Below are 17124 nucleotides of genomic sequence, written 5' to 3'. Positions count from 1 at the left end.
CCCCTTCCTGCCAAAGAATGGCCACTTGAGAGGTGATGGCCAATCAGCTTTGATGACACCTGGCTAGAGGCGTCAGCTTGTCCTTTGTCTTTGAGGAACAGATTTATCCTCTCCCCAGACTGGTAACCCCATGTAGTCATAATTTCAGCTTTAGTTCATAACTCATAATACACATTTCATGCATAGGCTACATATGAATATCAATGATCAATGTGGTGTTAGTTTTTAAATGATACCCCACAAGGCATATTTTCCACAAAGATTATTACAATAATGTGTGGGGTGTGAATACAGGGTGCTTTTGGTTACAATATTATCATTTTTTGCAACTGCATCCCATTACTGGCTCTCATTCAATGTGTGATCTGCAGTAACCCCAGACCTTTTCTGCAGTACCAACACCTAACCAGTTGTTCCCATTTTGTAGTTGTGAGTTTGATTTTTCCTTCCTAAGCATAGTACTTTGTTCTTTTCTTTATTGAATTTCATCTTGTTGATTTCAGAACACATCTCTAATTTATCAAAGTCATTTTGAATTCTCATCCTGCCCTCCAAAGTGCTTGCAACCCCTCCCAGCTTGGTGTCATCCACACATTTTCTAAACATACTCTCCACTCCATTAGCCACGTCATTAATGAAAATATTGAATAGTAAGTGACCCAGGACAGACCCCTGTGGGACTCCAATAGCTATGTCTTCTCAGTTTGACAGTGAACTATTGATAAATACTCTTTGAGTATGTTTTTTCAACTACTTGTACACTTAATTTAGAGCATATTTCCCTAGTTTTCTTATGAGAATGTTATGTGGGACTGTATCAAAAGCCTTACTAAAATCAAGATCTGTCACAATTATAGCTTCTCCCCTACCCACTAGGCCAGTAACCCTGTCAAAGAAGGAAATTAGGTTGGTCTGGCATGATTTGTTCTTGAAAAATCCATGTTGGCTTTTACTTACCCTATTGTCCTCTAGGTGTTTATAAACTGATTGTTTAATCATGTGTTCCAGTATCTTTCCAGGTATTGAAGTTAGGTTGATTAGTCTATAATTTCCTGGGTCCTCGTTGTTCTCCTTTTTTAAAAGACAAGTACTATGTTTGCCTTTCTCCAGTTCTCTGTGACCTCATCAATCCTCCATGAGTTCTCAAAGATAATTGCTCATGGTTACAAAATGATTTTGGCTAGTTCCTTAAATACCCTAAAGTGAATTTCATCAGGCCTTGCTGACTTGAATAAATCTAACTCATCTAAATATTCTTTAATCTCTTCTATCCCTGTTCTGCCTTGTGTTCCTCGCCGCCTTGTTGTTAATATTAATTGTGTTAAGCATCTGGTCACAATTAACCCTTCAAGTGAAGATTGAATCAAAATAGACATTAAACAGCTCAGCCTTCTTAGTGTCATCTATTATTAGCTCTGTTCCCCCACTAATTAGAGTACCTACACTTTTATTAAGGTCATAATAACGGCCATACTGGGTCAGACCAATGGTCCAGCTAACTCAGTATCCTCTCTTCTGACAGTGGCCGGTGTCAGATGTTTCAGAGGGAATGAACAGAACAGGGCAATTTATCGAGTGATCCATCCTGTTGTCCATTCCCAGCTTCTGGCAGTTAGAGGGTTTAGGGACACCCAGAGTATGGGGTTGCTCTTCATTTTTCTCTTGCTCTTAGTGTACTTATATAACCTCTTCTTAGTGCCTCTTATGTTCCTCGCTATGTGTACCTCATTTTGTGGCTTTGCCTTTCTGATTTTATCCTTATCTGCTTGCGCTCTTCTTTTGTACTCACCACTAGCAATTTCTCCATGCTTCTTCTTTACGTAGGATTCCATTTTGATTTTCAGGTCATTAAAGCTTTCCTAATGGAGCCATATTAACCTCCTCCTATTTGTCATCTCTTTCCTTTGCATCAGCATAGTTTGCTGTTGTGTCTTTAATAATGTCTCTCTGAGAAACTGCCAGCTCTCCTGAACTCCTTTTTCCCTTAGATTTTCTTCCTATGGGACCTTACCTACCCAGTTCTCTGAATTTGTTAGTCTGCTTTGCTGAAGTCCATTGTTCTTATTCTGCTGCTCTCACTCCTTCTTTTCTTTCGACTCATGAAATCTTATCATTTTATGATCACTTTCTACCAAGTTCCCTCTCACCTTAAGATTCACAGCCAATACATTCCTGTTGGTCAAAATCAAGTCTAAAACATCTGCCCCCCCGGTTGCATCCTTCACCGTCTGAAACCAAGAAGTCATTCCTGATACATTCCAAGGACTTACTGGACATTTTGTGTTTTGCCAGATTACTACCCGGTGGATATCTGGGTAGTTCAAGTGCCCCTTACTACTAGGTATATTGCTGTTATTTGTTGTGGGATACACAGTACCCCCCCATTGCCAGGATGATGGCAGTGCTGGGACCTAGGGAGACAGCTATAGGTGCTTCTATGCCCCCCAGACTATGCCAGGATAGCCCCTAGTGTAAATGCAGGGTATGTCAACAGAAGGAGGAGTTGTGCTGGTGTAGGATGTGTGCAAGTGTACGAGAGATGTAGGCAGAAGCACTCTTCAGTCAGCACAGCTGCATCTCCACTTTTTTTTTTCTGGTATAGCTGTGTCAGCTAGGGGGATAGGATGATTTATCGCACTCCTAGCCACTTGCATAACTTTGTAGCGTAGACCAGCTCCCTGGCTCCAGCAGAGCAGCTTTGAGCCTGGAGTGAGGCTTTCCTGGGCTCCAGGTCCAAGCATTGTTTTAATCTTTTCCTATTGATTCCTGCATTGAATAAAGAACATTCTTCCAATAGTTGTACAGTTTTTATAGCCAGAGGCCTACTTGGCCAGAAACACAAAGGCTTATGAATGGAAATGCTCTTAGAAACCTTGTGTAAATGAATGAAAGAGAGTTCCCTTCATGTTGTGTCTCCCTCCTTAGTGAAAGTGACTCTCCTTTAAAGCGCACTACTTTGCACTCATGTAGCAGTGTGATAAAATACATTAATAAAATCCCCCCTGCGCACATGAGAGAGGAATAACTCTACCCCACTGAACTGGGCTCGCGTCTGTAAATGTCATTCTCTGGAGGCTGGGGTAGAATCAGCTGCGTTGACCAGATCGGTTGTAATGGCCCTTGAATGGGTGAGCCACTTAGCTTTTTGAGTTGTCTTGCCATTAGCTCGTACCTCAGGCTGACAGCGAGCATGTGAATCTGGGGCACAAAGAGGAAAAATGGCTTTTTGTTTCCTTTTAAAAAGTATCAGTGTTTCTGACAATTTTACCTCCCGTTTAGCCATTATTTAACACGTAACTCCATGTTAGTAGAGACTACAGGCAGAAAGATGACTATGCTCTGAAAAAGAGAATGAGAGTACAAATGGGAATTTAAAATGGCATCAGTTCTGCAATGGGGAATTACCATTAGAGCATACTAGAGCTGTGATGTCTTTACTGTGTCTCTTGTACAAGCTGCTTTGCATTATATTTTATTTGAAGTGTTTATAATCTTACTTATGAAGAATGAAAATTGCTTTATAGGTTTGACATTGAAAATCCTTACCTAATGCTGGATGCAAACCACATTGAGATAAAACAAATGGAGTCAACCATGGCCTCACTTTACGAATCAGCTGGTTTGTTTGAAGTCAATGTTCCTGATTATAAACAGCTAAAGCAATGCAGGAAGGAAGTTTGTCTTCTCAAGGAACTCTGGGATATGATCTCTGTGGTGACATCTAGCATAAACGACTGGCAGGCCACGAAATGGAAGGATATTAATGTGGAAAACATGGACCTTGAATGCAAAAAGTTTGCAAAGGATATTCGGAACCTGGATAAAGAAATGAGGGTGTGGGACGCATTCACTGGGCTGGACAACAGGGTGAAGAACATCCTGACATCTCTGAGGGCTGTGGCGGAGCTTCAGAATCCCGCCATCCGGGAAAGGCACTGGAACCAGCTGATGCAGGCAACAGGTGTGACATTCACCATGGATGCAGACACCACACTGGCCGACCTCCTGACGCTCAACCTGCATAACTTTGAGGATGAGGTTCGGGGCATAGTGGATAAAGCAGTTAAGGAAATGAGCATGGAGAAAGTCTTGAAAGAGCTAAAAAGCACTTGGAGCAGCATGGAATTCCAGTATGAACTGCACCCCCGGACGAACATCCCCCTGCTGAAATCCAACGAGGAGCTCATTGAAACTTTAGAAGACAACCAGGTGCAGCTGCAGAATCTGATGACATCCAAGTATATTGCCTTCTTCTTAGAGGAAGTATCCGGATGGCAAAAGAAGCTGTCCACAGCCGACACAGTCATTTCTATCTGGTTCGAAGTGCAGCGGACATGGTCTCACCTGGAAAGCATATTTATTGGCTCAGAAGATATCCGGGCGCAGCTTCCTGAGGTGCGCAGCAGAATGACAGGAGTCATGTTCTCCTCAGTCAGAAAGGAACGCAGGACAACCTCCATTATCCCAACCAGAGCTGTCTGAAATGCAACAAACCCTTTGGTGGATACTTGTCACACTGGAAATTCCCTTAGTTGCCTGGGCTTATTCAGCATCCCCAGGACATTTGGATAAAGGAGGTTGTGCTTTTGTTTCTTTCTTGGGTTGTCCCAGGAGGCTGAAAGCCCTCACTGATCTCCCCTCTCCCCTGTACACTGCACAGAGTTTGTTACTGTAGGGCTGCACGTGAGTGTGGGGCTGCTGACATTGTTTATCGTAGGAAACATATTGGCCTGGTTGTGCTGGCAGAGGAAATACAGATCATTACATGGATTTTGCAGATATAAAGTGTGGGCCACTGACAGTATTTAGCCCTGACAGTATCCCTGTAAAAGTGTTTAACAGAGAGCTGGGCCAGGCATTCCACTGCTCATTCTCTGAAAAGCAGTACAAATTAATTATACCAGGATTTCACTCTCCTTTGATGGCCTGTAGAGGAAAATCTAAACTACTATTGGTTTCCTGTCCTATTATTGATTTACGTAAATGTGGGTATATGGGGAAATATCCAGGATCTGCCCCAGGTTCCAGCTGAACTGCACGCCCCCAGTGTAGACAGTCTAGAGCTCAGTTCTGTGTGTGCCAATGTGTCAGGGTGTAAAGTTCGCTTTTGCACTCTGCTAGACTGGTTTCTGTGTGCAGGGCCAACCCCCTGTTATAAGTGTGAGCAGCCTGAGCATTGCTGTGACTTATACCAGCTACCAACAGACATGGGAGGTTGAAACCACAATCGAGAGTGAGAGCACGTTGGCCAGGGGTGGAATGTCCGTGAAGCTTGCTGTACTTGCTCTGTGCAGACAAGCTCCATTCAGGTCCTTTTCACCAGCATTAAAGGCAAATAGATGCTTTTGGTTTTGTTGACAAAGAAATCTCTGAGCATTTCATTGAGAGGTTGGGGCGGAATCCTGACCCCTTTGAAGTCCAGGGGTGGTTGTGGTTCACCATTGACTTCAGTGAGGCCAGGATTTTGAATGTGGCTGTATTTATTCTTCACTTAAGTGCTCTAGAAGCAGAACTTTATTCATCAATGTGGCCAGATGATGGAGTCTTTTCAGTAAAGAAATGCATGTTTGACCGGTGGCTGTAGCTTCTCTCTTGCCATTTGTAGGACTCCAAGCGTTTTGAAGGAATTGATGTTGATTTTAAAGAACTGGCCTACGATGCGGAGAAAACGCCGAATGTCGTTGAGGCTACTAATAAGCCAGGTCTTTATGAACAACTGGAGGATATTCAGAGCAGGTGAGTAACACTTTTCGGACTTTGAGGGACACTGCATTTAGCTGCGATAAGTTTACTTACTCTGTGTTCTCAGATCTCTCTACTGGGTGGTGATGGCCATCTCTGTTCAGCCAGTCACAACAACACTAAACTTTATTTAGATTTTGTGTTTGTGATCCACCAATCTGTAACCCAACAAGCTGTTATCGCAATGTTCAGGCTGAGAAGTTCTGTACACAGAAGTCCAGACACTCAAAACATAAGGTGCTGAGTGCAATGTGAGCTCACCCATCTTACATGTACGTTGTATCTCTATAGAGCAGTGTAACCAGTCCTAAAAAATGCAAACCATCTGCAGCATGGCTACGTCCATGTTCTTTTGAGACTTCTAACTATGGTGTGTTTAAATTTACCCCCTCAGTGCTGCAGAGATAGCCTTGCCACATGAGACTGCTAGATACTTTGAGGAATGCCCTATTGCACTGAGGCAGATAAATAAATACGTTTCAGTGTGCTAATTTGACTGGGAAGTGCACACTTGAAAACTCAGTGTGAAGGCTGTTTTGGTCAGTAGTATTCCACTACTAATAACATTGTTAATTTAAAACAAACCTCTCAGCTCTACAAGGCCCATATTCCTCACTGAGGAGTAGCTAAGTGCTATATATGAAATTTATGATTTTAGCCATTTTTAGTTTTGAGTGCAAAAAGTCACAAGGTTTAAATTGGAAGTTCGGAATCTCATAAACTCAAACAGCTGAACAGATTTAGGTCAGACCAAGCTTGAGCAATTTCATCCCAACATGAACATGGTTGGGGGAGTTGTGAGTAGTTCCAAAAGGCTGGGTTAGACTGCAGGAGTCTTCTGAACTTATGTGTCTGAGGGCTTTATACTGCTTCACATCACCATAGTATCTGGGCACCTTCCACATAAAATCAATAATACTGGGTATATCCCTAGTGGAGAGCCTGGAATCTATAGCCATGTCTATACTACAGCCACCCCAGTGGCACAGCTGTTGCCCTCCTGCTGTACCGCGATAGTGAGAGGCTTTGTGCATCGACAGAAGGGATGTTTCCATCAACATAGGTAATCCACCTTCTGAGAGGTGGTAGCTAGGTCAACGGAAGAATCTTTCCTTGACCAAGGTCTATCCCGGGGGTTAGGTTGTCCTAACTATGGGCTAAGTGTGCAAAATTTTTCTCAGCCCTGAGTGATGTAGGTAGGGCAACATAAATGTTAGGTGTAGACAAGGCCTCTGTCACTTCTTACTTTTTGGGTCAAAACTCTGCCTCTGAACGTGAATTACAATATTAGATGCTAAGCAGAATGTATGTGTGTTGATTCTGGACTTGGTTTCTCTGCTTTGTTGCACCAGATTGGCTCTGTGTGAGAAGGCCTTGGCTGAATACTTGGACACCAAGAGGTTGGCCTTTCCCAGATTTTACTTCATTTCTTCTGCGGATTTACTGGACATTCTTTCCAATGGCACCAACCCGCAGCTAGTAAGTCTCACACATTACTGCCTTTGCCTTTGAACAGTGGAGTGGTGGATAGAGTGACAAGCCCAGAACATGCCTGTAGCTTCTTCTAGAAAGTAATGTTTTTCTGTTCCCCCCAATAGTAACATGAACGATAATTTCTCTAGTTATTGATATATAACTTTCCACTAGATGGCAGCATGTACATCACATTCTCGTCTCTAAACATTGGGAAGCATTACCGATTGTTCTAATAAAGCTCCTTTAAGCCTGATTAGTGTATGTTTTTGACACCGTACGAGGGACAGACTTTGTTCTTGGAGGCTCTGAGGTTTGAAGGAACAGACTTTCTCTAAAGATCTCAGCGAAAGCTTGCAACGGTGACTGGGAATTTGGATGGCTCAGTTTTGGGCCATTTTCAGAAAATGTCAAGCACCTGCCCTTGAAGGAGTCTCAAGTTGGGCACCCAAAAATGGAGGCACCTAAAATAACTGATCGTTTCAGAAAGCTCCATCTTGCAGTATTCTCACCCTGGGTTTGGGCGCCTTAATGTGAGACTGGTGGCACTCCTTTTGCTCTTGCGTTGTTTGATCCGGTAGAGGAGAAGGGAGAAGTTAGGCCCCCGGGGACACCACGCCGTGTGCCACCCTTGCTGCACTACTCAGAATGCTTCAAAGGGGAAATCCTCAAATCTAAATCTGAGTCAGCCTTGATCTCTGAGCACGAGGCTCAGTGATAGCAATGCCTGTGCCAGGCAGGGCTCCATCCAAAGGAAGCCAAGGCCCCTGCTAATTGATGGCTCCTCAGTGTCCTTGGCATCTGAGGTTGATGGCAACGATCTCTGGCTCTGGATGGGCTGGAGTCTCCACACAGGAGATGGGACCAAGGCAGGAGGTGCCAAGAGAGAAGGGGCAGGCTGAGGGACAGGCTGATAAGGGCTCCAGTTATCTGGAGAGCCCCTCTGAGGCCAAATGTGTCTTGACTCCAGAGAAGCATCAGCACAGTGACTGCAGGGCATGGGAGGACTCGACCTTTCCCCAATCCCCACCAAAGGTGCCCCAGACAGCTGATGCTGTCGTTCTCATTCCTTGTTTTGTGCTGTACTAGTGCCATTGTGCTGGGCACTGCGCACACGTGGAGTACAGGATGGTCCCAGCTCTGAAGAGCTTACTGTGTAAATACAATCAACATTTCCTGTTAGACCCGCTCCAGGGATTAGCAAGCAGTGCTTAATTTTGCCAGGGCTGAGCCCCGGCACCTTTAGGCTTGACAGTTCATACTCCCGGCACCTCTGGGCTGGCTGCATCAGTTATGATTGTAAAAAAAAATTGCTTGAGCCCCTGCACCTCTTTCACTACACATTAAGCACAGTTTGCAGGGTCCACAGTTACGAGGTACCTGGGCCAGGAAACCTGTCCAGCAAGGTTGCTCTGTTCTTTTACACTTTTCTGGACCAGTTGCCAGTGGAGGTATGGTAGGTCCCTCTCACAATGTTGCATCAATCTTGACTTTCCTTTCTGGGAGCTCTGCCTCCTGCACAGTCAAAGGGACTGGCAGGAATGAATGGAGGCCAGCAGTAATACTCAAGACACGTTGGCATGGCATGTTCAATAGGAGGCGTGGCCTGCACTCTACCCCCACGGCCTGAAAGGGTAACCAAAAAGGGAATACTTAGGGGATTCCCAGCAGTTGGGCTCTGAGGAGCTCGGAGCCAGGACTGAGAATCTTGGCAGGATGCTCTCTTCAGAGCAGGCTTGCAACACAAGCAGTGTTCCCATTTGAACTCATTTGACCTTCCATGGAGAATGTATTTTCTCAGTGTGGGTTAGCATTAAGCAGCAGCTCTTGTGAAGGGTTTTGCACTCTGACAAGGATGCACTGGGGTGGTTTGGTCAATTTATGCTTCTGGATGGAGCTGATAGTGAGAAAAAGTGCAGTGGTTGAGGTGTCTGTGGTTGAAAATAAAACATAACCTGTTTTTGCAAGGCCAAGCTTGTAAATGGATGTGTATTTATGGGGGGATATGGCTGGCAGTGGTTGGCAGATTCTAGGATAAGAGTGTTCAGAGGCCTTCAGGAAAGCTCAGTGCTGTTTAAAGTGACTTCTCTGTGGCATATTTCAGTTTGAACAAGACGCCCAGTAGTCTCTGCTCCTTGAATGATGATGCTGACTAGAAAGCAGTGCACATGCATCAGGTGTTTCTCCCTAACAGGCAGCCACAGAAGACCCATTACACACAAAGGAGAACAGTATGAACTGTAAAATATGAGCCATCCAGGGTTCAATCAAATGATGAGCCTAGCTAAAGCAAATGCAGATCAAGCTCTTGTGAGTTCTAGTTCTTGTGTATGCGGACCTAGGTTAATAGAGTGGATGTTTCACCATCAGGGACATTTGTTCTGGAGGTTCTAATGCAGGAAATGCCTCTTCCAGAAGCAGTATTTCTAGGGACTCGCCAATGCAATCAAGTCATTCTAAAGATATTGCTACAGGGAATGGTTTCAGAGTAGCAGCCGTGTTAGTCTGTAACCGCAAAAAGAAAAGGAGTACTTGTGGCACCTTAGAGACTAACACAAGTACTCCTTTTCTTCTTGCTACAAGGAGTGACATCCACATGATTGACTGGATTATGGGATGGCATGGTGAGGAACTGCACTGTAGAGAAAGTTGCAATGATATTGCTGTTTAAAGAAATTCCCTTAACTGCATTTCCTGGCGTTCCTAGGTTTTGTTTCCTTTTCCTGTCCCCAGCAGGGCAGAGTTGTATGGGATGCATTATATGGGAGTTGTATGGGAGGCATTACCTTCATTGTTACAGGCTGTGCTTTGGAATCCCCATATTCTGGAAGTGTGTGATAAGAAATTCTGTAGAAAAATCTTAGCTCTGTTTTTCATTAGTGAATATACCACCAATGTAGGTAAGGTAGATTATTACTTTTATAGGAGTTTGTCGTCATTTTAACACCTGGATGTCTATACCATGATACAGCTAAGTCAGAGCGCCTGGCCGGCACAACGGGATATTGGCGGGATAGCTGTGTGCACCCAGGGTGTGCTTACACTGAAGCTGGAGATGTCACTTCCAGCTCACGTAGGTGTACATGTGCTAGCTCTAAACACTAAAACTATAGAACACTAAAACTATAGAACACTAAAACTAGCTGGGTAGCCGTGGTGGTGTGGGTGGCAGGACGGGATAGTGCCTGAGTGTGTACCTAGCGTCTCAGATGGGAATCAGACTCAGGTGGCCAGCCCCTCCTGTGCCTCTGCAACTGTGTGCTGCTATTAGCATGCTAGCTGTGTCAGAGCTAGCCTGTGTACATCCACCTGAGTGGAAACGTAACCATCTAGTTCCGGTGTAGACATACCTCCCGTCAGTCGGGAAGCTCCAGCTAAACCCATTTTCTTTAGCAATTGAATAACAGGGCTGTGATGCCTTGTTCTGATTCATCTTGAAATTGATTTGTAAAATTGACAGACGTTTTCATAGTGAATGCTGAACTTTACTCAATCCAGACTCAATTAGCATTTCTATTTTTTTGTTAGCTAGTGGAGAATCTCTTCCAGTTAAGAAACCTTTCAGATAAGGAGATATATGATTATATGAAGTTCAGGTTAGTCAGGGCTCAGTGCATATATAGAAATGCCATTATTTTCTGCTGACATATAATATTTCTTATAGTTTTTCTGTGCTCCTTGGTTTTTTCAACCCTTGAAACCTCACAGTTGTGCATTTGATCAATACCACAAAGACAGGGGGAAAAAACAGGAGAAACTCAGAAAAAATACCACCTTGAAATGCTCACTGGTATTGGAAGGAATTCTGTGAGCATTGTCTGTTATACCTATTTAAAACTGTTTACAATAAAATCAAGTAAATGTCAAGAAGGATAAAATATGGATAAACTCTTGGCCTTTCCATTGTAGTCTCTGAGGCTGTCTGATCATTCCTAACAGAGGATTAAATGCACAACAATATTATCATAGCAGATCTGGCATTGAACTTGTAAAGATTCAGGTATATCCAAGGTTTTTCTGGTGGTGTTGAACTGAGTGTCAGAGTGTTCTATAGAGTCTGTCTAGACTGGCTAGGCATAGGAATCTGATTGGATGATTCGCTAAGAGGAAAGTTCTGCACATTAAATAAACCACAGAAACCTTTTCTCAAGATCATGAAAGCCAGGAGGCCAATCCTGCCATGTGCTGAGTGCCAGTTGACACTTGCAGCCCATCACCTTCCAGAATTGGGTTCAATATGAATATAAGTGGAACCAAACAGCATAAAAATATTAATAATAAAGGTCTATCTCTGCAATACTGCTTGAAAATTTTTTAATCCTTTCTCTATCTGAGACAGTGACCTGTGATAGACTGGAGAAATCCATTTGTTTATATGGTTTTCTAGACAGTCAGTGCTTGTAGCAGAGGACTGTGTACCTTAGGATGGGGGTTCTCAACCTTTCCATCTTACTGCGATTTAGCAGAGAGCCCCTCTCCTTTAGCAGTAGGGGGAGGGCAGGTCTGAGTGATCAGCCAGGCATCAGTTCATGACTTCCATGGTGGTGTGACCCTAAGTTGAGAACATATGTCTTGGGGGGGAAGTTCCTGAGCCTTTACTTCCGGTATTAGTTTGCTTGTAACCCAGGTTGGTCAGTGACTAAAATTTGTATTGTCCGAAGGCTGGAAAAAGCGCTGGTGGTCTGTTCATCTTCCAGCAGACAGATGTTCATGGTGAAGGAAACCCTCCCGAGCAATTCTACCTAATTGCTCCTTTTGAGCCACTGAGTTGAACAAGCTTTGAACAGGCCATGGAGTCTGACTTGGTCTTTCACTCGTAGAGGTGACCCTTCTACGGTGAGGTGGAGGTATCATGGTGGGTTGTAGCGTACTAAGCTTGCACTGCTGCTCTTCTTAGTATTCCTTTGCTGGGGAAGAGCAGAGGCCTTCAGTCTCCAAGGCTGAGCACCTTTCCCTGGCACAAAACTGACTTCCGGTAACAACTCTTTTGGTCCATAGGCTGAGATAGCTGGGTTCTCAATACTCCCCCAGCAATGCTCAGCAAAAACCTGAGCGTAGGACTGCATAGGTTCCTCACCGTTGCTCTACCATCATTGTACCTTGTGAGGCTGACCTGCGACTGATCACTTAATGTTCAGAATGTTTGCTTTGTGTGCGTGTGTACGTAGGGGTGTGGGTGTGTTTGTGCTGTACAAAAGGTACCATGGCAGGGAACTGCAACATAAAGAATAAAATATATCGTATTACTAGAGTATTGCCACTGAAAGGTATTTCTGTTTTCTAAGTGAAGAAGAAGTAGATGGTGCTTGTGTCTGTTCCAGAGCTACAGAGTTAATCCTGCTGTGTCAGAAGGATGTGACCAGCCCATCATATGATATGTCTGGCCAAAGTGGGATGAGATGAGAGTGAACTTTTGGGAGCCTGACTGAGGGAGCTGCCCTGCTGATGAGCGCACATAGATCCTTCCACCTGAATGACCTCTCTACTACCATTCCCTGTGCAGGTCCAGCGCCATCTCTCCAAACTGTTTGACAACATGGCCAAGATGAAATTCCAGGTGGACTCTGAGCAAAAGCCGACCAAAACTGGCCTGGGGATGTACAGTAAAGAGGAGGAATATGTCAGCTTCAGTGAGCCATGTGACTGTAGCGGGCAGGTGAGATGAAGCCGCTTCATTTCCTATCATCAGAATTAGATTGCGGCTGGTGCTTTTATCCCTATCTTCTGTTGTTGTAGTTCCTAGGAACCCCTGGTATGGCCCAGAGCCACATTACACTGGGTGCTATACAAGCGCAGAACACAAAGTTGGTCCCTGCCCCAGAGACCTTACAATTTATGCATCAGACAAGAGACAATGATGGAGACAGACAGGAGAGTACAAGGAAACAATGAGACAGCCTGTCTGACCCAGGCTGCCTGCAGAGCTATCATTAAAGTGTCCTAAAAGTTGGAAAAGGTGTTGTATAAAAATGGCACCTCCCTACTGCACAGGTCATCCCCCCTTTGAGTTGTTTGAGTCCTGTCTGCCCATGATAGTGACAATGGTTTTTCTCCTCTTGTTCTCTTTCAAGCACTGAAGGGTCAAGTAAACCTAAACCTGACAAAATGTAAACTGAAAACCAAGGATTTTTTTGGGGCGGGGGTGTTTGTTGAGAAAAAAGGCACAATTTTGGGAAAAAAAATCACAGGGATTTTCATGAAAGCTGTTTAACTGTGATTTTTTTTTTCATTTGAAACCTGTTGACCAGCTCTAATTTTAGCCTTAGAATTCCGCAGTTGATGGGCACAGAATGATACGTTGTGTCTCAACATACACTGAATTCGCAGAGAGCCAGCCAGGGGAGAGAGCTTCTACTGTGATACATTCGTCACAGCAAGAATTCCCCCCCATGTCCAGCACTGAGTTTGTGTGAGTGCTGGCAGATTGTGCCCAAGTCACATGAGCGATTCTCCTCCTGGCCTTGGCGACGGAAGATATTGAAGCAAATTACCCACCGGTGGAGTTCGGAATAGTGCTGCTGCAGTTGGAGATCTAGCAATGTCACAACTGCGTTATCAGTGTTGATTTCATGCCAGCTAGAATCCTGTGAACGCATGCGAAGGCGAAGACACAAGTCTCAGCTCAGTAGTCCTGGGCCTAGGACCAATGGCGGGTGTTTAATATTCAGTTAAAGGACATTAATACAGTCCCATATAGTTACCTATTGCACAAGGTTCCTCAGTGGACCAGACGTGTCACTGTGTTTTAATACCTTTGCTAGGTTGAAATTTGGCTGAATCATGTGCTGGACAGCATGAGGGCTACCGTGAGACATGAGATGACAGAAGGAGTGACTGCTTATGAAGAGAAACCAAGAGAACAGTGGCTCTTTGACTACCCTGCCCAGGTATCTGATAACGTCACACTTGTCTCCTCTTCGACTGGCACTCTAGAGAAAGCAGCTCTCAGTTTAGCCTCTTGGGTCACTATTCTAGTATAGGGCCTCTGGTCAGTCCCTGGGGTGGGTGGGGAAGCTCTGTCTGGCTACTGCTCCTGAACTCCAGATGTGCCACCTGCCCCAAGGACATGCTTTCCATTGGTCATAGGAGACTCCTGAGCTGGGGTTCCAGGCAGAGCCCAGTGGTTTGGTTCTGTGAGCTCAGTGCAGGTACAGTATCTGTGTGTTTAATGACAGGGTGCTGTAGAATGAGACCAGCATACAGAAGTGTCAGTGCTGCATATATGGAATCATAAAAACATAGGTCTGGAAGGGACCTTACGCGTCCTCTAGTCCATCCTCCTGTGCTGAGGCAGGATTACATGGACTTAGACTCTGGCAGGTGTTAGAGCTCGTTACCTTGGAAGGGGTTAGTCCCATGCCAGAGGGAGTGAGTATACTTTACCTGCCTGGTGGCTGAGTGAGGAGTGCAGCAGGAAAAAAGTCTACGTGAGCGAATGAAATAAAGCAACCCCTCCCCTCCTTTATCTTGGAGGTTCTCATCCCCTCCTGTGAATTGCTTTGTCTGCTACCCCCTCCCCCTGCTACCCTGTGGCATGTAAAAGACAACGATGTACTGATGAATAGCTGCTGAATTTGTCCTTGTCTCTGATGTTGGTGTCCCAGGGTACGAGTTCAATGCAGCTCTATGTTGCAGTGTCTGTTGTTGTTACCACTTTGAGAAATACTTTCATTTTATGCCGCAGCTGCTTGATTTTTTCACAACCCCACAGCTTTGCCGAGAGCATGTTGTTAAATACAACACATGGTGTCAGGGCTATTATGCAATGGATGATGAACTAACTCCCTTCTCTAAGGTGGCACTGACCTGTACCCAGATCTGGTGGACCACGGAAGTTGGAATTGCCTTTACCAGACTGGAAGAAGGATATGAGAATGCAATGAAGGAATATTACAAGAAGCAAGTGACCCAGCTGAATACCCTCATCACCATGCTAATCGGTCAGCTCTCCAAGGGTGACAGACAGAAAATCATGACCATATGTACTATTGATGTACATGCTCGGGATGTCGTAGCTAAGATGATAGCTCAAAAGGTTTGCTGATATACCACAAGACATTACGCCTTTTCAGCACTGTCATTTACTGTGTCCTACCAGTGTCTTATATTAGAGCGCAAATCTCCCAATGAATTAATGGAGTAAGAAAAACTGTGCCATCTTTGATCTTCCTGAAATAGGAAAATGTGTTATTGCCCCAGTAGCTTATGTCCCAGTCCTCCTCCTTGTGTTACACATACTCTCTATATCACTCGTGTCCCAGTCCTCCTCCCTGTAGTACACGACCCCTCTATATCACTTGTGTCCCGGTCCTCCTCCCTGTAGTACACGTCCCCTCTATAGCACTCGTGTCCCGATCCTCCTTCCTGTGACACACGTCCCCTCTATATCACTTGTGTCCCGGTCCTCCTTCCTGTGGCACACGTCCCCTCTATAGCACTTGTGTCCCGGTCCTCCTTCCTGTGACACATGTCCCCTCTATTACTTTCTTCACGTGTAAGAGCATGAACATTTTCCCTTTGCAAGCTGATTTTTTGAGAGAAGCTGATAATAAACCAGTGGTGCTGCAGTGCACCATGACACAGACGAATTACAGGCTGTGTTTTACTGGTCCATTTATACAAACTGTGGGTGTATTATGTGACCCTGTGCCTCCACCAGCCCAGGCGTGTGTTAATGGGCTGATAAAACACATGCTGGGGTGCCTACTGGACACTGCAGTGTTGTTGTTGCATTTTTAAAATGTGAACAAAGCATCAGACTGTGTCTTTTGGGGCCTACCCCCTGAGGGAGCCACAAAGGCAGGTGCTTTAAGGGCTCATGCAAGCCCTAGCTTTTGTTCAGTCTCCCTCCAGGGCGGGATCCAAAGCCCACTGAAAGCGGGTGAAAGATCCCCATTGACTTGAAAGGGCTTGGGATCCATACCCCTCCCTTCACCAGCCCCTCACGGACGGACACGCTGTTTTCACAATTGGCTGACCGTGGAGCTCTCTGCACCTTGGGCTCAGCCTTGTTAGCGGCAAACTGATCTCAATAGCAGCTCTCACAGGAGCCTGGCCCCTCTTATCTGGGATGCTCCTGCTCCTGCAGGAGGCTGTGTGCTGGGTGGGAGGGAGGTTGAAATGGCTCCCATCTGCTCTGGCTGCCCTTGCAATAGCTTCACACAGCTCTCTGTCTTGCCTCCTGCCTCATCTTTCCCTTTGCACCTTCTCTCAGGCCCTTCTTTGCACCTTTCTCCATGCTGCCCTGGAACCTTTAATCTGTTCCCTCATCCTGCTGCAAGAGAGGGACCTAGGATTTGTCCCCCTTTATTGATAGGAAACCGAGGCACTGAGCAGTTCAGTGACTTGCCAGGTCTGCTGTAATCATCAAACACTGGGCCCAATTCAGTCACAGGTTAACTCCATTGAAACCAGTGGACTTATAACAGGATTACACTTGGCCCAGCATCTTTAACCTGTTGCTTGTTGAATGTCAGTGAACATGTGGGTGCATTTGCAGGTCGACAGTGCCCAGGCATTCATCTGGCTGTCGCAGCTTCGGCACAGATGGGCTGATGAGGAGAAGCACTGCTTTGCAAACATTTGTGATGCCCAGTTTCTGTACTCCTACGAATATCTGGGCAATACACCTCGGCTCGTGATCACGCCCCTTACGGACAGGTGGGTCACCAGAATGTCTAGAATCCTTCTCCTGGCATACTGCAGCATCAGAGCTTCCCACGTGGGAGTAAGAAACCACTGTGCGTGGCATAGAAGGGTTGGCTAGGACATCAGAATAGTTCACAAGTGCTTTCCTTCTCTCCATGTTCCAGCTGCCCTGCACAGCACAGCTCACACACTATCTCTCCCTACCTCCTCTGCCGGTGTGCAGCACTGCTTATAGAGCTCAAGGGGGTCTTCAGAATCCAC

At 45.3% G+C, this 17124-nt stretch overlaps 1 protein-coding gene across 1 annotated transcript in view; it reads left to right on the top strand.

Annotated features, from left to right (window-relative positions):
• Nucleotides 1-17124, top strand: part of DNAH9 (dynein axonemal heavy chain 9) — a 398671-nt gene that overhangs the window by 74671 nt on the left and 306876 nt on the right. Inside the window, exons 20-26 of the mRNA XM_077834481.1 lie at nt 3525-4395; nt 5606-5736; nt 7095-7221; nt 12719-12871; nt 13977-14102; nt 15011-15250; nt 16715-16875. Of these exons, the coding sequence (XP_077690607.1) occupies nt 3525-4395; nt 5606-5736; nt 7095-7221; nt 12719-12871; nt 13977-14102; nt 15011-15250; nt 16715-16875 (1809 nt within the window). The remainder of the gene's footprint in view (nt 1-3524; nt 4396-5605; nt 5737-7094; nt 7222-12718; nt 12872-13976; nt 14103-15010; nt 15251-16714; nt 16876-17124) is intronic.

Source organism: Eretmochelys imbricata, chromosome 14 (assembly GCF_965152235.1).
Source record: "Eretmochelys imbricata isolate rEreImb1 chromosome 14, rEreImb1.hap1, whole genome shotgun sequence".
Taxonomy (NCBI): domain Eukaryota; kingdom Metazoa; phylum Chordata; order Testudines; family Cheloniidae; genus Eretmochelys; species Eretmochelys imbricata.
Note: the sequence above shows the minus strand (reverse complement) of the source record. Positions and strands in the feature narration are given on the sequence as shown.